Here is a 27638-nt window from a genome sequence, read left to right as displayed (position 1 = left end):
GCTAGATATCGGCACTTAGGTTACCCCCGCTACGGTTGTTGTGAACCTTACTAACGGTTATCACTGAAAGCTCAACCTGCCAAACCAGAACGGACAAGATGGCTGCGACGGAAAGCAGTAAGGTGGTCGGGGCAGAGAACGAAGTACATGGGAATTTCAGAGTTGCATTCGATTGATGTTTCAAGCGAGTAACATGAAATTTATAGGTGAACAGCTGCATTGAATGGTGATCGATGCTGAGCCAGAGCACAACGTAGAATGATAGGATAGGCTCAGATTAAAATAATCAAGAATCAAAAGTTGACGTGAAGCACCGCGACAGATAACTTGATTGTTTACCGGCAGTCGTGTGTGCAATTCCTTTACGCAGTGACGGTGGTTGCGTTTGTCTAATTGGTGTATGTCTGAATGACCACCTACAAAAGCATAAATTGTTATAAAGTAAAGGGATAGTGCATGCATCGTAGTGCATGTGGATGCACGTCCATGACTCATCAAGCTCCCAGGTTCGCAAGCACGGATAACCCACACGGCACCCTCATTATTGTGAAGCAGTTTTCAAGGCACGTGAACAAAGGCGCTGAAGTTGCGGGCGCCAATGGGTATATTTTTCTATTGGGAGTTTACTAATGCTTGCATGGTTTTCTTTTTTCTATATTTTACAGCAATTCTGTAGCAAAGAATAAATGTTAAACTGAAAAAAAGCGCTCGTCTTCGTCGCCTATGTGTCCCTCGTACTGCTTGTCCACTAAGCTCCGATAACTCCAACTTGTCCTTATAAAACATTGGCTTGTCTCGTGTTGTGTTTTGCGTCGACCAATATCAGTTCTTACAGCTTATTTCTTCTCCACTAGATGGCACAAAGCAACACTCACAAGCAAGCCTGCTCAGGTGCAGTACACGTTTCGGATGTTGCGCACGGTAATGTAGTGCTGTAGGTGGTAGCCTCGTACTTAGTGTACCCCGTGCGCAGCACGGGGTACACTAAGTACGAGGCTACCACCTACAGCACTACAGGGCGTAAATCATTGCGTACACTAAAGTATTATTCTTTGATAATGTTTCCATATGCCGGTGTTTCTTGGAGTTACGCCAGGTCGGATGCTAACGTATACAGTTATATGGTAGCCTTACTTCCTAGGGTGGTCCAACTTGCTCCTATTTCATGCGGTGAAACTTTGAATTTTATCAATTAAGTGAAGCACGTAGAACTGTATTTTTTTCACTATGTTGCAGACAAGCAGTAGGATTGGTCGGAAATTTTCAATGGGACGCAATACCATTCTTGCTTCTGAAGTGACATTGCGTTTACATTTCATAGCGCGCAAAGCGGATACTAACAGAGTTTTCATAATGGGACTCTTAGAAGGCCAAGCGATTCTAGTATCAACTATTGTGGAGTTTGAAGTGTGATCACTAGTACATAACAACGTCATAGAGATAATAGCAGCATGAATATTTAGGATTTTATGTCTTAAAACCACGTTCTGATAATGACGGATACCATGATGAAGGGCTTTGGGAATTTCCCTCATTCAAGGCTCTTTACCACAGACGGGCTTCGAGTGTTCTTGCCTGCACAGTAAATGGAGGCTCCACGGCCGGGAATTGATCCTATGACTTTCGCGCTAGCAGTAGAGTACCACCATGCCGGGTGAAGCCATGCTGACATCCAGAAGGTTATTTGGGGCTTAATGCGGAGCATGAAAACATTCGGGAGCTCCCACGTACCGGGAAATCGACGTTGTGCGAAGCATGCGGAGGGAACGTAATGGTGTTGCATTTTTTTCAATTGAGGGACTCTTCATGAAATGGCGCTAAATACATCTGCAAATGTGGCACGCACAGAAATTTGTTGAGGAGTTGCAGATGTTTATATAACCAGTGGTTTGCCCTTGCGCAACGGTGCTGACTGGAACATGCATATTAGCAACACCAGAAGGTGATATGAAGCGCTGATGCTCGCTTGGATGCTGGCCCTAGGTAGGGCTACATAAATCAACTTCAGCGCATGGCAACCTACCACAATTGACGTTAACCCGACCCTTCGGCTGTATCAAAAGAGTACATATGTAGTGTTTATAAAATTGGGTAGGCAGCACTGCAATCATTATAGACGTCTCACGAATATTTGCGTCTCTTTGAAGAGTAGTTCCGAGACCTGGCGTAGCTCGGTGGTAAATTGCTTTATTGCCCCGCAGAATACTTGCGTTCGATTCAAGCTGGGACCCTGATTTATTTTTTGTACAGCGGGCATTGACGCTACAGATGGAAGGTATTTCTTAACGCTCGTGCGTTGAAATTTCCCCTTTGTGTTCTCGTCATTCCTGGGCAGATACTAAGTGTCAATCACCTGTGGTGCATACCCGAACACCAGCGGCACATACCCACCTGTAAGTATGTGCCACTGTCTTGCGGGAAGTGTTTGACGACGCACGTTACGGAATTGTGACAATATTCAAGTCTTGACAAGCGCGTCATATTTGTCAAACTATCTTACCTTCCCTTGATGATTTTGGTTCACGCCAAGTTAAGGTGGTGACCAGCAGAACACCCAAACATAGCGGCTATATAGATACGCTCAATGTCACCGAAGTTCTCTAAAAATTGCTTCGCATTTAAAAGCGATGTGCACAACTCCCCAAACAAGCATGCACATTATTTCAGCTCTATGAGCACTCTTGAAAAACACTGAATGGAGATTAATTTACTGCGTGATTGCGAGTGCATAGGCTTTTTCTTAGCACGCGATAAAGCGTGGCAAGATGCTATTTTACACATTGCCAACTTTAAGTGGTGAATAGACTTAATTTCCTAAGTTACTGGTGTAGTGAAGAGGAAAAATAAGATACGTTTGGGCGTCAGTTTCTGTGCGCAAGATCTTCGTGTTGAAACGGCGGTATCCTGACTTCAGAGTCCTCACTGATACGCAAATAAATTGTCGTACGATACTGGCGTTTTATGTTATTCAGTTTCATTAGCCTTGTTTTTCGTCCATAACACGCGTCAACACCAAATATGGCGACTACGGGAGCAGCACTCACCTTTATTAGCTGCTGAAAAAATTGGAAGCGCATCCATAGGCTAACAAAAGTGGGGCTAGTAAGACGCAAGTTGCTTCTAGACTGATGGAGGCCACCTGAAACAGGTGTAAAAATGACGGCGCCTTAGCCCAGCCATGACATCAAACGATCTATACTTTTCTATTTGGCATAGCGTAGTCACATCTAAAACTTTAAGCGGCGTAACAATTTTTCTAACATTCGCGCTTGTTTGCGGATTCCATAATGACAACAGAATTCACATACCTATCTGTGCACTTCAAGCTTGGTAAGATGGTAAGAGTACATGCTTCTGTTTGATTTTGTGGTTTATTGGCATGTAGGGGAAACATAGGAAGGAATTGTCACAGTTCATCTTCACAATTTAATACGCTGTTGAATCTGAAGACATTCTCACAGCGCCGAAAATTGTATAAAAGATAAATTGGACAAAATGCAAGCATCAAGATCTTAAAGCACTATACGTGTATGCTAAGCACTGGAGAAAAGCCTCACTTAGAGTATTGTCTGAAAAACAACAGATATGGGCAGAAGATATCTGCGAAACCGATCGCGTGGGAGTAGTTGATGTTTACGCAGACTTCCTCTTTACAGCAAATTTTTTTTCTAAATTCATTCTGCTCAGACGTTCAATCGAACAATAACTTCGCTTTGTTTTTACGTTGTGCAGCCGTTCAGCAGGGCTAAGACAAGAACGAGTACAATGCAACGAAAAGTATGGAAATTATAAAGGTGTAATCTTTGTAGTCGGACATGAATACACCTCTGTTCTCTTTATCAAAATACTGTAGCGGAAGGATGTGAATGTTTTCTTGTAGGCACTCCGAAGTCTCTCCTCCATCCCTGCACTTCGATGTTAACTGATATAAAAAGATAACACTAAAGTACAGGGATGAAAGAGATGAAAATTAAAAGAATTTTAAGAGCCTGCTGCTAAAGATTTGTATTTATTTTCAGGTATAGATTTCGGAGCAACAACACAGAGGACTTTATTTTCCATGATTTGAATATCACGAATATCACACGATATGAATGTTGAAATGGGCTGTCCCCTTACCTGTGAAGACGCTTAGCACCACTGCTAAAATTATAGTGAGCACCATCCCAACAAAGGCCATCCAAAAGAAGGATAATCGATACAGCGGAAACGTGGTGAGCCTGTGTCGAAGAATGATGTGCGAATTTACCCTAATGTACTCCTCATTTGACAGTGGGCAACTAACAGTGTCATCATGGATGCCCACACACTTCGTGTCACAGTAAAACGGTAAGCTAGGCCAGTTGGCTGGGATTCATCGTGAACTTTTAGAGCACGACACCATAAACGCAGACATTGAAGGAGCAAAAGAGAATTAAAAGGCGGGGCGTCTCTCAACTGATTTTTTCTTTAGTTTTTCTTTTTTGTTTTTGTACGGCGCTCTGCTTTTTGTAGGCAAATTTGAATGTGGCAATCCAGAACTTTTATTAGCAAAGGTTTGTTTAAGCAACGTGTTGCCGTCTTGACACTTTCTTTATTTTTTTGTGTGTGTTAGAGCGTGCGCCTGACTCCTATAGAAATATTTTCGAAACCTATTGAGCCCATCAGCAATGGTAAACTTTTCAGGCTCGTCCACCACGATATCTACACCACTAGTTCACCTTCTGCCTCTTTAAGATGTTTTGTCTGAATGTATATATGTTTGCTATACTCCAGCGCGATAGATGACACCAAGTTTACGTTAGAGAAATAGTCAACGTTCTCCCCTTTTCTACATACTCAATCGGATTCTTCAACTGTGTTGTACTATAACACGTCTCAGTGAGCAGCAATCTCCACATGAAAACCACAGTTAACGAGCCCCAGGCAACTCTGCAAGCCAACACAATAGTCGAATCGTACCACACAGACTGATCAGCAGGATTGTACGAAGCACCAAGTTGATCTGTAGCGTTGGACAGAGATGGGCATCGCTCCAGCGTCCTGGGGTTCAAAGGTGGTGGAGGCAAGGCCGATATCACTCGTCCTACTGCATGCCACAGCGTAAGTGCGCAAACTACAAGGCTCGCCCACGCAGCACCCTGAGGGATTGAACAGAAAAGTTATACCATCTCTAGCATGAAAGAAACATTCGTGGATTCGAAGCAGCGCGGAGATGGTTCGCTTAAGCGGGATATAGTGTAATTTCTTGTGGGAACAAATGAGGATGCATTCAGAACGTATGAGAGAAGAGAGGAAGGCCTTTTGTACTGGCATTGGCGTTGGCGCAGGCGCTCGATGCGGCATTGTGCAGGAGAGAATGAGGCGCGCGCGCTACGTCATTTTGTAATTGCGGAACTATCCTGGTGCCCCAGTAGAGTATGCAGCTGTCGCACTAACTGCCGTACGCTCCGCACCGTAGAGTATATCCTTAGTAGAGGAGGGAGATGGGTAGTGAAAGAAAGGAGAAAGAGGAGTAGTGGGGACGCGCAGTGGGAGTGGGGACGCCACGGGAGGGACGGATAAAGGTGGCTTAAGGTGCTTCGCATCTGAAACTTAGGAAAAAATAAACTAGAAAAATGAAGCTGCTCTCAGACATATGCTCTCAAACGTATGAAGCTGCTCTCAAACATATATTAGTCCTTCTCAACTTTTGTTCCGAGTCCGGAGCTCGGCACAAAAAGAGTCCTGACTTGCTACAGACGTTACAACTAGAGGTGCAACTTGACCTCAGCGTGACGGCGCGCAATGTCTGCTGCTGCCGGTGACGGCTGAGTTGCTTGAGCACAAAAGAGAGTCCCGCCTTTTCTCGTTACTGCCTCAGCACTCAGCGCGAGGCGAGAGACAATGAACAGGATGCGTTGTATTTGTACACGCTCTTTCGGTCGCGCGAGACAACGTGTTGTACAATCATTCACCGACCGCCCCATAGGCATTAGATCTCGACCTTCCTTGTAGTGCTGGTGGGTGACTTCTCTTGTGCGCAGTTGAACAAAAACTTTTCACAGAATGCACGTTCAGCTAAAGTGGACTGCATCCTTCGCCCCTCCCTAGAATTCACGTTAGTGAGGCTGAAGTGTTTCGCATTTTCTCCAATTTCATTGCTCGCGCTCAGCCCGCCGGACGGGCAGACTTGGTTGGCGTGGGGGTGCATGGACTATCTCCGTAATTAGACAGAGCTCGTGAGCGGCAGCATGCGATAAATCAGGTGCAAAGTTTTTTTCTAAGCCACACGTGCATTTGTCTCTGCACACATTCAAGCTCTCATCGCACACTCATGGGGACCAGCAGAAACCTACACACGTGGCAAGTTAGCACTCTTCAAAAAATAGTAATAAATGTTTTCATATTTTTAGAGAGCGCACTACCATGTCAAATAACAAAAAACAGTTATTTGAACAATCGGCAACAAAGCGGTGCTCCAAAGGGCCCCGTAAAACTTTTTAAGCATGATGATAAAATGCTGTCGGTCGGTAGTACACGCTCTCGAAAACACGCAAGCCAAATAATATAGTACACCACGTGACCTAGAATTCACAATAAATTCTCAAAGTCAGCAAAAAATTGATTTCTCTTTTCTTGAAAAATGATAAACAGTCTCGAAAGTTCTAGTTTAACGTTCGAAGTTGCCCCAAACACACATATACCGGTAATAAAGGACAACACAGGCAAATGAGATAGCTGCCGGTAAAAAAGTAGGGGACCTTAAATCTTCGCCTTTAAGAATTGAACGCGATGTCGCTGTCGTGTTCTTAGCGCGTAATTCAAACGCTTAGTACCTGAACCCCTTTTGAACTTGCTATGCAGCACTACGTAGCATTACAAGAATAGGCGCAGTAGCATGTGCGCTTTCTGTAGAGGGTGACCGGCTTTGAAAGAGTAAGCATTCATTATAATCATATCTACTGAAGCCCGATGGCTATGTACGCTTGTACCACGTGTTATTACTGCAGTATTTCCTGCTGTATGGTGAAGCATGTATACACCGGACATCTGTGTTTGTAGAGCATGAAAGTTCCTTTCTCTGAACTTCAAAGTACAGGAAGCTCTTTTCACTGTATTAGCATTCAAACGCGTTTCCCTGTGGTAGAACGTCCACTCGCCTCTCAAAGAATTCGCGTTTGATCACCACTAGGACCCACAATTTTTCATCATTTATTTTATTAGCATCATTCTCGTATATTCTGTCGCGCATAAGATGGAAACTTTTCGCTCACAGCTAGTGACGCCAACACCGACTCCGATGCCAGAATTTCTGCGAAACGAGCTCTTTCACACTATCACCTTAAAATCAGTCGTCAGAGCCGTTGTATTAGCTATTGGAAGATTCGAGCATGGCATGCTAGGTCGTTGCAGGAGGTTCCACGGTGGTCGACCGTGATTCTACCATGCGTGCGTGTGCGATAGCACTGGAAAGCTGTGTATTCGAAGAAAAAAAAAAGAGCTCAAATTCACGAGATGTGCGTGACGTATTGAACTTTGCCGTGCTATCTATCCCTGCATAGATCTTTGTGCTTTTTTTCAGGGGGGGGGGAAGGGACGAGAGAATAGAAAATAAACAATCGCAAAGTGCGACAAATCATTTTAACTCCACTTGCACCGAACGCATTATAAGAAAATTGTGCTCGTGAATTCCGTAGGCAATACACTCATTTAGTGTATGCATTCCATGACTATTGAAAGAGTGTTGCGGGAGCCTTGTTAAGTGATGGGAAATAAAGACACAGTCACGACGCTGATGCGCCAACCAGACCACCGCTTAAGTACATTGGGTGCTAGATGACACTTGGCGAAACGGAGCTGACAAAATATAACACCAGAGGCTCATCTAATTGATATTCTCTTGTCGACTCACCAAGACGCCACATTCCTAAAGAAAGAGATCTAAAAACTTAGATTATGAGAGAACTTTATTGAGCAAAATCTTCAATCAAATTATGGCGTTCTATATTGGCAAAGTAACATTGAAATGAAGGTGGCGAAATTTAAGGCATCAAGTTAAGATTTTCCATAGTATTAATAAAGCTAGTTCGCTCATGAACATTGTGGCGGAAAAGCGCAGATATTGTTGTAGACAAAATAAGAAGAGCTTCATAAAAGAAAGTTTTCAAAATAGTTCGATGTATAGAAGAATTGCTCTCCACAAGGGTTCTTAGGAGTCTTAGTTTGTTCAAGAACACTGGTAGAATTGCAGCCCCGCTTTGTCTTGTACGTCCTTCCTTCCGTTGTTGGCGCTTTCCTGCCACAATGTTAGACCCACTATAGTTTCTGCCTTCTAATGAAGACCTCAGCTTGAAGAAATGACCAACAATAAATTTCTACCAATTATTCTTGTTCCCATTATGTTCCTTCGAGTACCACATGTTAGGCTGGTATTTTGGTTTAGAGTGGCTGAACCTACCCATACGTGGCGCTACAGACAAGCCTAGGTCGCTGATATGCAGTGCAGTTAAGCCGGGTCACTATGGGCATGCGATGAATTCAGGCACCTAACGATGCTGATTATGTTTTATTAGTTCGTTCCATCTAATGCACAAAGTAGGATGCAAGCGAGTGCGTTCAGATTCTTGTATGCCCAGGGGAATAAACACTCGCAATCATGTTAATTGCTATGATGGTCTTCTTTCGGCATGTCCCTGTATTCACATGCATTTGCAAGCATTGCTACCGTATTTGACTCATGCGCACTTGTCCTCTAATGGGAATCTATTCGGATATAATTACAGGTATTAGCAAATCATACCTTAGTGCGTCGTCAACATTAAAGTGACAAACCTGGCTAAGTGATCGAGAAATTCGTGTCAAACTGTTTTATTATGTACGATTATTTCGCTTTCCGTTCTGTTGTATTTTGAGTTAGGTGAAGTTCTTTATCATTTTATATGTATTACCTATTTCTTTTTTTAATTTAGTTATTCCGATATGCTTTTTTGTCTTGTATTTAATCAATACAGTATCGCTAGGAGGTCTCCCTGACACTGTTTACTTCGGAACCTCCTCCTGTAATACTTTTTTGCCATGTTACTTCAAATAAGAGTTATAGCCAGAATTTTATTCAGACACACCTCAGGCATCTTTGGTGTGTCTTTCTGTATGCCCGTTTCGTGCTTTCTTGCTACAAAACGATTATCAGTTGCAAAATTGAATTCAGACACCCGAACATGCTCATAGTTGATCCAGTATAGGTGGGAAGGGGTGGGGGGTGCATTCTGGCACGCTACCTGGCAGGAGCAATCATCATCATCATCATCATCATCATCATCATCATCATCATCAGCCTGACTACGTCCACTGCAGGACAAAGGCCTCTCCCATGTTCCGCCAGTTAACCCGGTCCTGTGCTTGCTGCTGCCAATTTATACCCGCAAACTTCTTAATCTCATCTGCCCACCTAACCTTCTGTCTCCCCCTAACCCGCTTCCCTTCTCTGGGAATCGAGTTAGTTACCCTTAATGGCCAGCGGTTATCCTGTCTACGCGCTACATGCCCGGCCCATGTCTATTCCTCTTCTTTATTTCAACTATGATATCCTTAAGCCCCGTTTGTCGCCTAATCCACTCTGCTCTCTTCTTGTCTCTTAAAGTTACACCTACCATTTTTGTTTTCATTGCTCGCTGCGTCGTCCTCAATTTAAGCTGAACCCTCTTTGTAAGTCTCCAGGTTTCTGCTCCGTAGCTATGTACCGGCAAGATACAGCTGTTATATACCTTCCTCTTGAGGGATAGTGGCAATCTACCTGTCATAATTTGAGAGTGCTTGCTGAATGTGCTCCACCCCATTCTTATTCTTCTGGTTACTTATATCTCGTGGTTCGGCTCTGCGGTTATTACCTGCTCTAAGTAGACATAGTCTAAATAGACATAGGCAGGAGCAATAGAGAACACTAAAAGCCCTCCGTGTGGCTCCCGAATGTTGGTGATCGCCGCATACAGCACTGCCGTCGTCGCAAGCACAGATTAGCCTTTGGAGGGTCAAGAGATAAGGAGCCAATCAGTAGTCAGAAACCTGTGTAAGGTACAATTGCAAGACTCGTGAAAACCCCATAACTCACAAAAAAACATTACTTCAAATTGGGACATCCCTTAGATTACTAGAACAGCACAAATCTTACGATAGCGCTGAAACTTGCCTAACGCAAATATTGATTTAGAGCACTGACTTGCCAAATGATTTGTTATCTGAATGATCTGAAAAAACTAAAAGAGCTTCCCTGATAGGAATCTGGCATGAACATACAATGAAGTGGGATTGATTTCCTTCTTTTCAATTGTCTGTGTGTTTTTTTTAGTTTTTTGAACTTCCTTATTTTTTCCTATCTCTCATTCTATATACATTTCTTGCTATCTATTGTTGGCTCGCCCTATCTTTTTTTTCACTTTCCGTGTTTCTTACTCTCTATTTCTCACTTCCCCCTGGTTTCCATATGATTTTTGCCTATCATTTCATCTCGCTCTTTCAAAAGCTTCATCTAACTTCCCTTTTTTCTCTGCCCTCATTCGGTCGCCCATCCGAGTTCTGTGCAGTGAGGCATCGTGCGCGAGGCTTATGTTGAGGAAATGAAGCGGAAGATGGAAAGGATTATAGGATGAGAAAAGGGTGCGCTCTGGCCAAGGTATAGCATTGCATGCGCTGAAAAGGGATGAACAGTTCATGATTATGATAGTTTTCGCGAATGCCTAAGCCATAACACAGAACATGCGAGTTTCGCTCGAGAAGACAAAAATACATTACGTAGATTATTCCACAACGGAACAACACTTATCTGCGTTGCGGCATATGGCGTGGCGGCAGCTGACGATGCAGCAATGTCCTCATGCCAGCTATAGAGGCATTTCAAATAATATTGCGACACATTCAAACTGCGGTATATATGCAGGAAGCACCATACTATGTATACTTTTGCCTACACAAAGCGCAAATGTGCTGTGCTAGTAGGAATGTGTCGTGAAATAAACTGTACCTTTCCGTTCACCCACGGAGATGAGATGGCGAGAAGTATCAGACCAATGAATGGTCCAGAAGCCGAAGAGTACAAGGATACAAAAAACTACGGGTAGAAAATAGAAGAATAATCAGGATTCAGAAGAATGCTAAGCTATAGCTATTGATTATCTAATAGAAATTCGTGACCTAAAATATTGACCTAAGTACATAAGCAGGCAATCAGAAAGCTCAGTTGACAAGTGGCGTAAGAACATAATGTTTAGGTTCGAATCGATGACAATTCTCTTAGTTTTTTCTTTACGCCAATTTGTGCATTCGCACCTATTTCGTGTCATTTGAATTATGTGTAGCTTCAAATGTTATTTCAGTGGTGATTACTACAATTTCGATTATCGTTACTGCTACGTTGAGCAGCACCACCGCTTTTTATGCAACATGGGCTTTTCATTTCGGCATATTGCACAGCTTTTGTTTATGTCGTCATTTTCATTGCTGTCTTTTAAAGTGCGCATGGGTATTATAAGCTGTGAAAAAGCAAGCTACACTCAGAAGCTGAAACCTGCCTAACTGAGACATTCTGTTACCAGCAGGCAGATACTGCGTGTTAAGGCGTGTCCAGTCAAGCGACTGCTAAGAGGTAATAAAAACCACTCATTGTATCGTGCACTTCCGACGTGGTGCGCCGGAGGCATTTTCAGTTTCTCTAAAAGCAATTGACAACCATTACGCAGTAACAAAGTTTGCTACTTGAAGCGTCAATTTTGTTGTTCATGCCCTTGACAAAAACACTTAAAGAAAAGAATGAGTTTTATGTTTCAATGTAGAAATTTCATGCAGCAGTCACAAGTGTGTCATTGACAAGTATGTTGGACGCGTACTCACTCAGAGCTAGGTTAATGCAAAAAAGCTACAAAAATGAGGGGTGTGCGTGTAGTGAATTTTGGAACCGAATCGAATATCACTCGAATAGGGATGACACTAAATTGGGTGTGAATAGTAGTCGAATACTGTCCTAATGGTTTTGAAGGAGCAAGTAAACCGTCTTCAAAACAGTCTTAGCCAACCACAAAGATTTTCTTTCCTACAAATAGACCATTACACAAAATAGGCCATTACGGTTACTTTTGTTTACCAAAAATATCAAAATTGCAAAACCTGAGGTGAGCTTGAATGTAGCAGGAATTCGAGGCATCACAATATTTTGTAACTAAAGCATTAGTCGGCGTTAATCGCTTTTGTAACTAAAGCATTATTCAGCGTTATTCGATAAAGCATTAATCGGCGTTATAAATTTGACCATTTGTCGCCCAATTTTAGACAAACTGGGGGCACAAAAAAAGTCACACCTTTACTGCAAAGGCTAAGCAAAGAACACGATAGGAACAAATTGGGGGGGGGGGCGCTGCGAGCGCTCGATGGTGACGAACGCACTCCACATCGCCTCCGTAAAGTTTCTGCAATTTCTGCGGACATCCACACTGGTACGCCTGAAACTTGGCTTTATCGTCACCGCCAAGTTCTGCGCTTCGCCTAGACACCACCTTTGTCCAAGTGGGCCCAGTTTTGACAACTTGAGGGACGTCCTTCAATCCCGGCTACAACACCACCTCGCTAGGGGCTCTCAGCACGGCGACGGCGACCGCTAACGTGGTTACGGGCTATGATCCTACCTCAAGACAAGTACTGTCCAAGGAGATTTCATCCTCCGCAAGCACTATGCCATCAGAAGACGAATACCTCGACGACATGGTGAGACTGTGGCAACGCAAGCAAGCGAAATCGAAGTCTGCGTCTCAACAACAACGAGACGCCACAGCTGTCCGCCATTCCCCAGCTGTGCAAGGAACGCCGGCGCGCCATCCCTCGGGTGATGCGCCTACCTCTGCTCCCTCCTCGCAGCCAGCGAAGCAACGCAAGTGGCCTCCACGTCAGATTCCTCGCCTCTCTCGCGATGACCACATCGTAGTAGTGAAACGTCGCGTTCCCTGCGAGCTACGAACATTCGTCTCGACCGATCGCGCGGGCGACGCCATCCACAGCTACCTTGGTGACCAGACCACCACGTAAATTCAAGTGTGGCCGATCTGGTAACAAAACATCTCGGTCTGTAGCATCGCCATTTTGCCTATGGCACAGCGACTCCTTGGGGACTTCCAGCTGCAAGTGGAGGATCAGCAGCTGCCCGTTCGAGGCCACGCCAAGGCACCAGGAGATACATGCAAGGGTGTTATACACATAAACCCTGCTGAAAGCCCGGAGAAGATAATGTCAGAACTGCATTGGCCTCGAGGTACTATCCTCGCGGTCCGCAAATTCGGAGATTCCGCAGTGGCGGTGGTGACTTTCGAGGGCGCGAAGTTACCCCGCTTTCTCTTCTACCACTGCCTGGCGACGTATGTCCGCGCCTACAAGAAAACGGTCTCTGTTTGCACCAAGTGCGGTACCATCGGTCATCGACCACCACAGTGTCTCCTCACCCCGCTCCAACCGAGTGTGCTAAATGTGGCACCCCCGGACCTGCAGGTCTCAATGCCCACGACTGCCACCCCAAGTGCCTCCTCGGCCACGGCGCCCACGAGACTGGGACCAGTGGCTGCACGACAAAATATCTGAAACGCAAGCAGCCCTTAACATGTCCTAGAGAGACCACCTCAACTTCGTCACAACCAGACAGCGGCACCAACATGCATCAGTCGACTCCACCATTCCACGCCGCCACTCAGGCCTTCCCACCGCTCGACGCACCAGCGGTGGTACTTCAGGTGAGCAGTTGGGCAGGAAATGCTGCTTTTAAGCCTCTCTCACCTCCTTCTGTCGATCTTCCTTCTCTCGAACTTGCGGCCCTTCGCCAGCACGTTGCGGCACTTCAAAGGCAAAATTCTCTTTTAACTAAACAACTCGAACTCCTAAATAAGCAACTTCAACCCCAGCAACAGTGTACTGCAAGGCCATGCGGTATTGCCTCCTCTGTCCAGGTGGCTACGCCAGCTACGTGCAAGCTTAGTCCTCCCGCTAAGTCCACTCCCATTAAACCGCCGGTTCTAGCAGCCAGGTGTACTCCAGCACTCAGAACCGGTGCCGCATCTACTCCAGAAGCTCTTGAAGTTCCTGGGGCACCTCAGGTTCTCTTGCCCCCTAACCAAACTCTCGCCAGCGAAGAGCGCGCCCCGCGCATAGAGGAACGCCTTACGCGCGTCTAAGCTACGATCCGCGCATAGAGGAACGCCTTACGCGCGTCGAAGCTTCGATTAATCACGTCCTCACTAGCTTCTCTGTCAAATGCACAGTAGTAGAGGTTACTCAGGCTATTCAAGCCTCGGCGATCACTCAGTTTCAACCCAAGGCATCGTGTTCCCGCTCCTGCTCGGTGAGCAGTGAGGGTGCAGCTCCACGGCGTCTTTTTAAGGTAGCTCCCACCACCCCGCCATCGGACAGTACGGCCTCCGTGTCCCTTCCTGCCTCTGAAAATTCCGAACGGGACACGGAGCACCAAATCTAAAACCTAAGACAGTCACAATGGCTACCAACATACACCCCGTTCAAATATTGCGTCTTAATTCGAGATCATACAGTGGAACTCTGGAGGCTTCACGAACAGGCGAAAACGTTCACATCTTTCCCTTTTCCTCAGCTCACTTGGCTCTCAGCCGGCCGTCTTGGCGCTCCAAGAATCTGGCCCTGCTCCATCTCTTTCTGGATACAGCTCCTATGTAGGCGGCACCACCACATTCCTACTCTTGCATAAAGCTTACACGGCGATACAGATTGACCTCGATCGGGATCTTCCTTACGACTACTGCTTCATGTCAGTGCTGTTTCAGCGGATGGGGCAACCATCGATACATATCTTAAACGTGTACTGTCCCCCTCGCCTTGCGAGGGCTTCGTTTGCGCACCTTTCCCATCGGGCGCTGCGTATAGCGGCCCGACAACCACTGGTGATTGTCGGGGACTTTAATGCCCCCAGCCCTCACTGGTGTTACTACTTCGAGAAGGCCCGAGCAGAGAAATCAAGGAGTTTATTTCCTCGCTGAACCTCACGCTTCTTACCGATCCGGCACAACCCTTAAGTTCCGGCAACTCGGTCATGCGAGACACATGCACCGACCTCTCCCTCACCTGTCACATCCGCGATGCTACATGGGAAAATTTAGGCGAAACCCTAGGCAGTGATCACTTTTTGCTCCGCATTTCGTTCACATCGCGGCAGAAAAATACGCAAACACTGGGGCCAAGCCCATCTCACCGATTGGACTCGGTTCAGAATGCAACAATTCCCCGCCGTCCTCTCCTCGACCGAATATGCAGTGTGGGCATCATACGCCCTCCATGGGAAACAAGCGAACACTCGCACCCTCGCAACCCTCAATTTGACTCCTGCAATCGATCCACACCTCCTACATCTTTGGCACGCTCGCCGCGGACTCGTAAGGCGCTGGAAACGCAACAAACTCAATCGGAAACTTCGTGCTCGCATTGTGGCGCTCACTGTAGAGGCGGCCACATACTCTGCACAACTTTCTGATGCTAACTGGGCAGACACCTGTTCGAAGGCTGCAAACCAGATGAGCTCTAAGAGCGCGTGGTGACTCTTTTGAAGCCTCCTGCATCCCTCCACCACTAGGGGAGAAACGCAACGTCTGCTCAGCCATGGTCTGCATGCCTTTCAAGGCACTATGGATCAACTCGCGTGAGAACTTTGTTACCGCTACATCTGCCGCACAATTGATCCCACAGGCCCAGCATATACATATTCTGGTGCTCCTATCACGAACCTCGACGTCCCATAAAAGCTTTCCGATTTACGATTTGCACTCATGAAAATTCGACGGGGCACGGCCCCTGGACGCGACGGAATCACAGTATCGCTCCTGGCAAAACTTCCCGACCCAGCACACCTCTCGTTACTCCACCTTAAAAATTCGATATGGGATGGCTCTCCGCTTCCAACGGAATCGACCACATCGGTCGCAACATTCATACCCAAATCGACAAAGTCTGTTAGTATCGGGGTACTGAGACCCATCTCACTTGCGTCTTGTGCAGGAAAACTCATGGAAACGATGGTTCGCGAACGCCTTTCCGCCTACCAGGAGGCCAGGAGGACCTTTGCCGACACGATGTTTGGCTTTCGCCCGCATCCGTTGGTGCAGGACATTCTGCTGCAACTTCAACACGATATCATAAAACCGACTACTATGCGCCATAACGATAAAGCCGTGCTCACTCTCGATCTCCGCGGGGCGTTCAACAACGTCAAACACAGCACTATACTCACTAACCTGTCTACCACAAACTGCGGGCAGAAGACTTTCAACCGCATTCGCGCCTTTATATCACAACGCACCGCCTTTATTCGCCTCAATTCTAGCGAACACGGCCCGTACTTATTAGGCACGCGGGGTACACCTCAAGGGGCAGTCCTGTCTCCTCTGCTTTTTAACCTGGCGATGATGAACCTCCCTTTTTTTCTAAGCGAGGTGGAGGGAATACAACACGCACTATATGCGGACGATATCACGATCTGGACTAACACCGGCTCCTTAGCGCAAATCGAAGAACGCCTGCGAAAGGTTGCCCTTCTGGTGGACACTTACGCTGGTTCATGTGGCCTGGAGTGCTCTCCAGCTAAATCGGCTCTTCTTTCAGTCTCTCCGCTACCGCAGCCTCAACTTTTTCTTCCGTCCGGGCCCGTCTCATCAGTTTAAAATGTTCGAATTCTTGGCCTTTACCTCACATCGTCTTTGGATTCCAAGGGCACAATAGCAGGCCTCAGACGCACCAGCGAAGGTGAGCCGCATAATACGGTGGGTATCTACGAAGCGCGGTGGCCTCCGCGGGTCTCAGTCCCTCCAATTGGCCCACGCGTTTGTGACCAGTCGCGTCCTGTACGCCTCGCCTTACCTTCGCCTGCATCGTCGACACGAGCACCTGCTGGACGTCCTTCTTCGTTCAGTATACAAACGCGCTCTGGGCCTATCTATTGCAACTTCCAACAGCTGATTCGCGGCTCGGGGGAACAACACAACATCTTTGTTGAGATGCGCGAAGCTCATCGCGTTAACCAAATCAATCGACTGTCGCACACGCCTTCTGGGCGCCATCTTCTACACAGACTTGGCCTTACCCTGATATCAGACCAAGACCTTCTGCAGCCGGTACCAGAGCTCTGGCGTCAAAAAATATGTGTGGAACCTCTACACCGTAATATGAACCCCGACCTCCATTCTGGCCGTAGATTAGCACGGGCTGCGGCCCTTCATACGCGACACTCCGATCGTCCTGGTGTTTTCTACGTGGACGTCTCGGATTCCTGCCCCTCAGGTTACTTCACGGCGGCCGTGATTACAGAGGGCAAACACGTCAATGGCCTCTGCTTTCGAGCAGACACAGTAACACACGCTGAAGAGGCTGCCATTGCTTTGGCCACCTCTCACCCTGCCTCCCTCACCATCCTGACAGACTCGCTCGCCACCTGTTCTCAGTACCTTCAAGGTTCCAATGCCCCGCTGGGGGCTCGCCTACTTCAGGCAGCCACTTGGCGTTTTAACCCTCATTCCATTCGTATAGTCTGGACCCCAGGCCACTCGGGCCTGCCCGGCAACGAGGCGGCAAATGCCGCTGCCTGCGCTTCTCCTATCCGGGCCGTTGTCCCTCCATGTTCCGAGACGGAATCTGGCAACAACAACTTGAGGCGCTTTCGCGAAATTTTGGCTTATTACCGGGCTTCGCGCCGCCTCTACCCGGACCCCGCACGTGGTCTGGAGAAAGCAGACGAAGGACTGCTACGTCGCCTGCAGACGAACACTTTTATCAGTCCGGCGGTCACCAGGTACTTTTTGCCGGAAATCAATGGCACCTGCTCGACTTTTCATGTCCTCGCCGACACATATCACGTCGTAGCATCGTGCCCAGTTAATCCCTTTTCTTTCTCATCCCCTTTCCCTATCCCAACTAGAGAGGCTTGGGAGGAGCACCTGCTCGGCTGCTCTACCTTGGCTGCGCAACGCTCTTTGGTGGAGGCGCCCGCAAGCACAGCTTCCCACTCCACTGGCGTCCCAGAATAGGGTGTGGCCCCTCTAGCACGCCGATGCGCCACGTCGGCGCTCCTTAGTAAACTTTTTCTAAAGAAATGCTTTTTACCACCATCACCACCAACAACAAATTGGAAGGTCACGCGCAGAATGGCAAGCAGATCGATACGCGCCCCGCGTTGCTCACGCACAAATGACGCATGAAACGTACTCAAAGGTACAGATGAACGCGAATAATCGTCTCATTTGTAATTTTGCTGTGTCTCAAAAGCGCGCCCTTTTTGCAGGTGGAAGCTGTGCAACGATTTCAGGTACCTTTGTGCACCCTGTGACTGCAGCAGAATTGTCCGGCGAAAAGCAAAGGCGAGCCGAGACGTACGATTCTCCCCACAGCAAGATAAGGGTGCGCGACCGAGCATACACCCCCTTACTCTCTACGCGGGCCAAATTACACGTGAGATATGAGAGCCGCCACGCACTCACCGCGCCATCTTGCTGATAACGCTGCAAAGACAATATTTCCTCCGAGATGCCTGCCAACAGCGGTAAGGGGTAGATATAAATAGTTTGCCATTTAAACGATGACGGAGGTATCTCTCGGTGGCTTAGTAGTTAATGCCTCGCATTCATGACGCGGAGGTCCGGCGTTCAATTTCACGCACTGGAGCCTTTTTTCTGAAAGTTTTTTTCTTTCTAGCGCTTTAATATATATAGATACGTATACATACACGGCGAATGACATCGACGCCAATGCATACGCCGACGCCGGCGGCGAAATACAGCCGAGAGTGTCCATATAATATCTATCGCAATAAAATTGAAGATTGTCAATTGAACACCGAAGATACAGCTAAAGTTTAATGAAGCTTTTCAACCTGTCCTCTCAACATGGCGAGCGCACCAAAAACATGTAGCAATCGCCGTTTAAATCAACATCTGCCAGAAAATTTACGTAAACGGAACACTTAGTTCTCTTGGTAGTCATGAAGCTTCATGCAATTGTTTAGTCATTTAAAGACGATGACAAAAGCTGATTAATGCAACAGAGCTTGAGCATCACAAAAAGTGAGAAGCAGTGGCGTTTTCAGGAGAAACATGTTCAATCGGCAATCGGTGCAGTATCGGTAGGTCCGTTAAATCTTGGGCAGCGTGCAAATCACTTGAGGGAACAATAAAAAATGGTTGATGTTTACAATGTAAAAAGTTTCACTTTTCAGGAGCTGTCCTGGCAGTGCTGATTATTCAAGAAATCTTTAAAAGTATTTGGTATTTTCAATATCTTCGATGATATACTATTCAATTCGAGCACTGAAACGAATACACCACCGTTCGATTCACCAGTCAAAGCTTTTGAATATGCCAGATATCTGAAGAGATTATTTGCAACACTCGGGGAATTACTAAAATATGCTCTATTCCTGAGCCCCGCTGTACGTTTCGCAGTATATTTATTTATGAAGTTTGGACGCAGTAAAGACTATGCTACATTTTTTCTACAAAAAATGGCACTGTAGGTACCATCTGATGTGTTAAAATAAGAAAACATTCATAACTATACCTGTTATTTATGGAATCACGCACAATTACTGAAATTATTATATATATCACACAGCTTTTTCAGCAGTAAAAAAAAATGAATCCAATTTATGAGCTAGTTTCCTTTGTTACACACAACATGAACAACCAACGGACAATGAAGCTAAAAAGGCAGGATGTTTATGTGTAGTATTTATGACAAAGGCTTAAAGAAATAATATCCACAAAATAATGATAATGTGACGCATGGCAAGACAATCTACCGCCCACCAGGCTCGAACATGCAATCTTCGAATAACAAGTCAAATTTTTAACCGATTGAGCTGATGTGGAGGCCGTCCAACCAAGCACTTTAGTTCTATGGGATCTTTTGATGTGCTTTATTTTTTTTATTGTTAGATCATGCTTATTGATATAAGATACCCTATATTTTCTTTTGCTTGAGTGTGCGCTAGTTGTCAGTAATACAGTTTCTAAGCAGTTTACGATGCGGCCAACACTTCACCAGCACCCGGAATATGGTGATTGTACCCTCAATAATATTTTGGTTACCTTTTTTACGTCACACAGCAACACATCCCGATGTCTCTGATTAAGCGTGGCTTGATAGTATTCGGAAAAGCATATAAAAAAGGGATATGACTCATGGATAGTGAGGCTGTTTCCTTTGGCGCCTAGAGGTAGTGCCACCGTATTTTAGCCAGTTTCATCTCAGAATGTTGCGCAAGCCGCAGCCTTTGTCGCATTAACAGAGATCATCATAGAATATCCAGGACTCTTGAATCTTTAAGTTAAAAGACATATTCTACCGAAGCAGTTAACGCTGAACTCTCATAAATTGCGCCTACCCTGGTAGCAGTGCCGAAATGTGGTACAGCGATGGCGAAGATGGTCATTATGATGCCGCTTGCCAGTGCTGCAAAATAATTTTTTGATAGATAAATATAGAGCACAACAAGATCTAGCATAACAGGACACGACGCCAAAACAGAAAGTCTCACTACACCAACACTGCCACGGAAGAAAATATTTTCAAAGTATTATTTTTCATGCTGCGATAATGAACCGAAAGCGAAGTACTCAGCAAGGCACTAACTCGGTACTGTGGGAAAATTCTTTTGTATCTTTTTTCAAAGCTCTGGTTTGCCACGTATATGATTCTTTCTAACGAGATACGCGAACTTCTTTTACAGATCATTGCACTTTTTTTGAAGAATTGTGTGACGAACAAGATAGTTCGCGTGGGAAGAGCCATATACGTCACAGATCAAGACTTCCCGAGAGAAAAAATATACCTGCTCTTTTTAAAGTAACAACTTTACTGTCCTAGCCGAGTGAGTTTCACTGTGTATCTGCGCGAGGCCCAGGAGCGAATAACGATTAGTCCATGACAAGTAGTGAGTGAGTGAACTTTTATTGGGCCCAGCAATATGCGATAAAACACGCAATTGGTCCACAACGGGACCTACAGCCTCAGACATCTGGCCCTATCATAGCCACGCTACACAGCCAGGATTTGGTCTCCGTGGGCGGGGCTCCGCGGGAGCACGTTCCACCCTTCCATGGTGACCCTCGAATCCAAGGAACCAAACTCCCAAAGTATATGAGACAATGTAGCAGCCTCGCCACAGGCTGGGCAAGAGCTATTTGGCTAAATATCCTGATATGTGCTATTTAGGGTCGCTGTATGTGGGTGTCGGTTTGCAGAAGTCTGTGCATTACCGCCTGCGGCCTGCTTAGCTTGTAATGAGGTGATGGGAAGACCAGTCTGTCTATGTAAAATAATTTAGTCATTTCATTGTAAGTGATAGGTGCATCCCTGAGTCCGGGGTGAACGTCACCCGATGTGAGGGTAGCGTGGTCGGCAAAGCCACGTGCAGCCTCGTAGGCCGACTCATGGAGGTAAAGTGAAACCCCCTCGGTCATCTCTACGTGGGCATAGGGCCAAAAGGTGAAGCGTGTGGAGCTGCCACTGTTTCTGACACCTTTAAGAAATTTAAATACCAGCCAGGCTACCCGGCATTGCTAGAATGCACTGAGAGCCTCATTTGAGTCGCTATACACCCTGTCTAGTAAAACTCCCTGTTGGGCTAGGTGGTGCATTTCTGATTCAAATGATCAATTTTGCGCCAAAATCATTACCACGCAAAAGAAGAAAACATTTTGACAGGATGGACGTGTTACTCATTTCTATGTGTTTTCTTTTTTGCGTGATTGTGATTTCGGCGCAAAAAAGGCTGTTTCATTCAGATATCCAAGGATGTCTCTCCGACCGTCTTTCATGGCGATTGCAATGACCGCTGGCTCGGTCACCAGTGATCTGTCCGAATCGAGACGCAGTTCCTCCGCCACGCAAAACTTAGTAGAGACGTTGCAGTGGTTACAGCGAACATGTTCGTCAGCTCGTCTGTCTACCACTTCTGATGTCATATCTCAGCGTCCGCGGGGAAAGCACAAGAAGCATGCGCATCTAGCAGAGAAGGACCTGGGCATCAGTCGCTGTTGATGTTTCAGGAGTCTGGCGTTCCTCGCACTGACTGCGGCGACGGCTTTAAAAACTGACGAAACGAGGGTAGTGAGCGCACGAAGTATGGAACATTGACTAGCAATGTCATTTGGTTGTCAAACTGTTCTTCTCCTACGAAAGTAAACAAGCAAATCCAAGTAAACAGACTTTCACTCGCATAGTAGCCATTTCTGCTCAAAAGCATTTTATTCCAAGTTCTGCTAAGACTTTCATAACGTAATCCTGTAAACGTAACAATCTATTTCATCGTTTCGTTTCTCTCTCGTCTGGTCGTGTTTATTTCGCTGACGTATTTTCGTCGCGGTAATGTCTACAATAGCTGTCAGGGGTGTACACCACTACGCCACCGCCAAACCCAAAACGAGTGACAGGAACGCGCTTTTAGGGGCGAAGCTTCTTAAGGAGTGGGTCGTGCGTTTCCTGTAGGCAAATATGCGGTAGGCCCGTGTGCTCAGATTTGTAAGTACATCAAAAAACGCCAGGTTGTCACAATTTTCGGAGCGCTCCACTACGGCGTCTCCAATCATGATATGGTGGTTTTAGAACGTTAAACCCTAAGTAAATACATTGCACATGTGCTTGTTGAACATATTTCTGACAAAACACAGTCAGTAAAGATTGTTCACACTGAACGTCTGCAGCTCCCCTAAATCCAGAAGGAATGACGTCGGGTACCTTACAGTGGAAACTTGCAAGCTAGGTCAACAAGTTGAAGTGATTGGCGATTTAATTGCTCTACAAACGCCATTGGGATAACTAGCGGCCCCACGTAAAGGTACGAAGAAAGAACGCCTCGTCTACAATAACACATTTAAATTGCTCGAAGATCCAGAAAAGCCACCCAGAATAGGAACCAGCGCAAACAGTCATATCGTGACCAGACCTAAATTTTGTAAGGGGAGTTGGCAACTATATCTGGTAAAATCAGCAGAAACGTTAGGTAGTGATTATTGTATTGATTCCACTATACTGCACAGCTCCTAACCCCGTGCACCGAAGCGGAAGGTCAGTCTCTATAATTTTGATACATTTGGGAAACAGTGCGCCCCAATTGAAAACACTAGGACACCTTCAAGTGAATGGGTACAGTGACTGTAAGCTGACCATAATAAAACAACCAAAAAAAAAGACAAGCACTACCACCGCGATTCCAGATGTAGACAGGCAGCTTTTACACTTCTGCAAGCACATAGCAGTCTCATAAAATGCTGGCGTCGGCAGAGACACAATCGTAAGCTTGCACTTCGCATTGCTGAACTCACGGTTCACGCCGAACAATACGCCACAGAGCTCATGATGAATATCGTACAACTTCTGTAATTCACACATCGAAACGCTAAGTACTGCGCGCATGTGGGTCATACAAAGGGCTCCTGTTGACCCAAAAAGTACCAAGTCCTACACGAGCAGTGCCATTGAAACACACAAGCAGGATGGGGATGACCACAGTTCTCTAAACCCGCTTCAAGAAAAGCAAAGCGCTGCAGGCCCTTAGCCAAAATTTCAAAACAACCCATGTGCAGAATCAGCAGCGCTGTATGGAGATATAACTGCGCGCAAAGTTTGACCTGCTCTTCCGAACCAGAAGCAGGGAAAAACATAATTTAATTCTCTATCATTCAGAATGTCAACGATGAAACAGCTCACAGATCTTTACAGCACTGCCTGAAAATCCGCAATGTTACCCAATGATTGGAGACAAGCCGAAATAACATCGATGCCTAAGTCTGGTGAATTCATAAAACTTGAAAACTTGAGGCCTATCTTGTTGACGCGTTTCTTCGGTAAATTAATAGAGCTACTTGTCATTCTAAGGCTTAAATTGTACCGTGAGACCTAGAGAGTTTTTACAGACACATGGTTGGGGTACCGGGCCCATCTGCCCACGCAAGACATATTTCATTACTTAAAAGAGAAAGTAATGGACAGGGCCATTTCTGCAAAAAATAGAGCTATGCTTATGTTGGACATTCACGGTGCATTTGACAACGACCCGCATTATCTAATACTGGAAAATTTTGTGTCAACACGGTGCGGATGAAATGTTGTCGACTAAGTGAAGGACGTTTTAACAATAAGGATGGAAGCCATAGGATTAGGCTCTCTCCTTTGAGCGACATCATCAAGCTCGCCGGTAAACGCACGCCTCAAGGTTTGGTGTTGTCCCCAAAACTTTTCAGCATCACCGTGGCTAAATTACAGCCTCTAATGACCACCGAAGTCTACAACATGCTTTATACTCAGATGACGTCACTATGTGCGTAATCAAAAGCTCAGTCGGACAAATTCAAGATGCGCTCCAAGAATCAGTAAGTAGAGTTTAGACATACGCACGAGCCAATGGTCTGACGAGCTCTTCAGAGGAGGCGGAAGTTTTGCTAATTAGTTGTCCCCATCGAAAGCCCGACAACAGCCTGCGAATCACATTCACCTTAGGGAACCGTGTGAACCCATGCGTACCTAAATTCCACCGCATTGGCATTTGTATTCAAGGTAATCTCAAGGACACTGAACATCATAAAAGTATTAGAACAGCAAGTTTTTCCAATCACGCATATGATTCGCCGCATCACCAACCGAAAGAAAGGCATTCTACCGGAACCAACCAGAGCAAGGCGTTCTACGTAAAGTTAATGCCTGCATAGTAAGTCCCGTCACCTACCACGCCTCTTATGAAACCGTAACGCTAGCACAACAGAGAAGACTAGACATCCTTCCACACAGAGCCGTCAAGGCGACACTTGCACTACCCACGTATGCATCCACCGAGCGTCTCCTAGCCATGGGAGTACACCACGACCAAAGGGAATTAACCGAAGCACAACGTAATATTCAGCTACGAAGACTTCACAACACAAGTTGGACAGCGGCAACTCGTAAAGCTAGGATGTCCTCGATTCGCATCGGTTCGATGCGCATACATCACACCAAGGAATCAACTACCGAGTGACCTCCGAGCAAGAAATATCATCGTGCCACTTCCGCGCAACAGGCACCCTGAGCGCAACGCTCAGTACAGGCGGGCAATGTGAAAAATTTCATGTCTCATCAATCAGTCTCCTCCAAACGCACTCTTATACTTCGACACCGATATACACCATTCCCACCGTTTTACAGTTGGAGCAGTTGTGAACAATGATCTTGACATAATAGCCTCAATTAGCGTAACCACAAAGAAGATACCTGAGTACAAAGAGTGTGCCTTGCACTGGCAATTTCCCAAACTGCCATAAACTTTCCTCACACTGATGCTATTATAACTTCAATGTTAACAGGATGCCGGTCGAGCCTCCACACAAGGTATCGTCTCACAGCACACACACCGTATTGCGAACATCGCATTGCACACACCGCATAAGTTCCGACTTGTCTGGACCTCTAGGAACGCCTCCCTCCCCGGTCATGATGGCGCACACGCAGCAGCCCAAGAACTGAACAATCGGGAGCCACAGGAACAGCTGTCCAACTTAGATGAGAAGGAGACAAACACGGAACTTCTAGGACATTGAGGAGCCCTCGATTACTATAGAAGAGAACACATTTGGTACTTTCCACCACACCACACGCTCACACGAGAGGATGCAACTGCGGTGCGTCAACTGCAGGCCAACACATTCCCGAAACTCTATTTCCCATACATCTTCCATCACACTTTTTATCCTGACAGATGCCCTTACCGGGGAGTGGTCCCGACGTTATTTCACGTAGCGCTGGAATGGCAGCGTCCACCTGTCAGACATTTTATCATCTCCTGCCCTATTCCTACCCTGCAAGACTGGGAGGCCATGCTGCGTCATGAAAGCCCGAGCTGCCAGCAGGCGCTGCTTAGTCGGGCACAGGACGTGGGAGCGGCTGTTTGAGCTCTGCTGCGAGAGTCCCACCCGACATTTCTTTATGACTCAAATAGAGTGTCTATCTCGGCACTTGATACCTTCAGCACCCGAGTCACATGTAACGTGCAGTAGCTGCAGTGGAAATGACTTCTTAAAGACATTGTTGTTCGTGATAAATGATGACGTTTTGTAGAGGTTGCTTTTAGGGTGCAGAACTTTTCATGTTTTTGTGTGGCATGTTGCATAAAGAAATCGTATCGTTGTTTTTGCGTTTCTTCAGTTTTTGAATGAAAGACTACTGTATCTTCAAAATAATTGATTTACCATTATCATAGTCAGTGTGATTCACATTGCAGAGAGTTCCTTCTCGAGCTGAAATCTTGTAGCAATAGGATCGTATGGCAGACATATTATCTAGTCTAACTACTTCAATTCAGAAAGCAGATCACAATTGTTTTTTGTCAAAGTCAACAAGAATCTTTGATACCAGCCCTGTTTTCCTTCTGCCATAACAACGCAAATGTGCCAATAAGAAAAGTTCCAAGTTACGAACTGTCTTCCAATTAGCGAGCGTAGCCCTTATACATTTTTACTAACACATTTGTTTAAGACGTTGTGGCCCGATCACAGATTTAGGCACACGTTAGATAACCTGAGGTAGTCCAAATTTCGGAAACCCACTACTGCGGCGTCTCTCATTTTTATATAGTGGTTTTGAGACGTTAAACTCCAGCCATTAGTAATGATAACGCACTGATAATAAGTGGCAATGGCCTTACAAGTGAACACGGGCGAAGAAGTAAAACTGACTGTGTCAAGTCAGCTTTCCCAGTCAAATACTTACCATGTGACACTTGAGATACTAAGGGAGTGGCTCGATAGCCTTCGTTGTGAATGACTAGAACCAGCGTTCAGATAGGATAAAAGCAAGAAACACTAACAGGGCTAGCTAGCGCTGTTCCAGGACAGAAGTTTTCTGTACAAGCACCTGTCAGTGAATCAATACACGTGTTCACCGTATTTTATTTTTACAGCTGTTTTGCGAAAAGGAGTTTTTGAAGGCATAGCAATAAGGGGCGAAATTTCGGTAAATATCTAGTTGGCAGTTCAGCACTAGCCCTGTTGTGCGTGTTCCTTTTTGTCGTCGTATTTTTCTGCAGCTTAGCAGTATTAGCATCACAAAGCAACTTTTATATACCTTCAAGTTGTTGCTAATACAAACTCAGTTCATTCAGATTTTTCCACTATTAGGCGACGACATGGAATAAACATGCGAATGCATTTTTATCTTTTGAGAACCAAGAATGGGCTTGGCGCGTACAAACACTACTGTGCAAAAGGGTACTTTCTTTCGAATTTTCACCTTATTTACAGAATTTCTTGAACAAGGTTCTTCGATTGATATCCATCTTATTCTGCATTGTGTCGGATTCAAAAAACTAGTTTTTGCATGTAAGAATTGTCCATGATGCGCGAAAAAATTATGCTTATGTCTCATCGTTAGGACTCTCCGAACTCGACTCTCGTTGATGCGTGTCATAGCAGCTGTTTTCCGAGACTCCAGTTTGATATTGACCTGTTGTGCAATGCCCGAAATTTCTTTGCTGAAACTGTCAAATTTTCCGGATGAAACTACACAACTATCTTCTGGTCAGTGCTGGCCTTACCACCTCACCCCCTCCCTCGTTTGCATGCCAAATCTTTACCTCTTATAAAAGGTGCATCAGGTACTTTGCCATTTTACTG

General features: G+C 45.9%; 1 protein-coding gene across 1 annotated transcript in view; it reads right to left on the bottom strand.

Moving 5' to 3' along the window:
* LOC142767914 (sodium-coupled monocarboxylate transporter 2-like) overlaps positions 1 to 27638 on the bottom strand; it is a 113094-nt gene that overhangs the window by 9946 nt on the left and 75510 nt on the right. The window contains exons 11-15 of the mRNA XM_075870152.1: positions 20381 to 20448; positions 10979 to 11065; positions 4942 to 5120; positions 4120 to 4220; positions 3045 to 3139 (exon numbers count right to left, since the gene is read on the bottom strand). Coding sequence (XP_075726267.1) covers positions 3045 to 3139; positions 4120 to 4220; positions 4942 to 5120; positions 10979 to 11065; positions 20381 to 20448 — 530 coding nt within the window. The remainder of the gene's footprint in view (positions 1 to 3044; positions 3140 to 4119; positions 4221 to 4941; positions 5121 to 10978; positions 11066 to 20380; positions 20449 to 27638) is intronic.

The sequence above is a fragment of the Rhipicephalus microplus genome, chromosome 7, assembly GCF_043290135.1.
Source record: "Rhipicephalus microplus isolate Deutch F79 chromosome 7, USDA_Rmic, whole genome shotgun sequence".
Taxonomy (NCBI): domain Eukaryota; kingdom Metazoa; phylum Arthropoda; class Arachnida; order Ixodida; family Ixodidae; genus Rhipicephalus; species Rhipicephalus microplus.
Note: the sequence above shows the minus strand (reverse complement) of the source record. Positions and strands in the feature narration are given on the sequence as shown.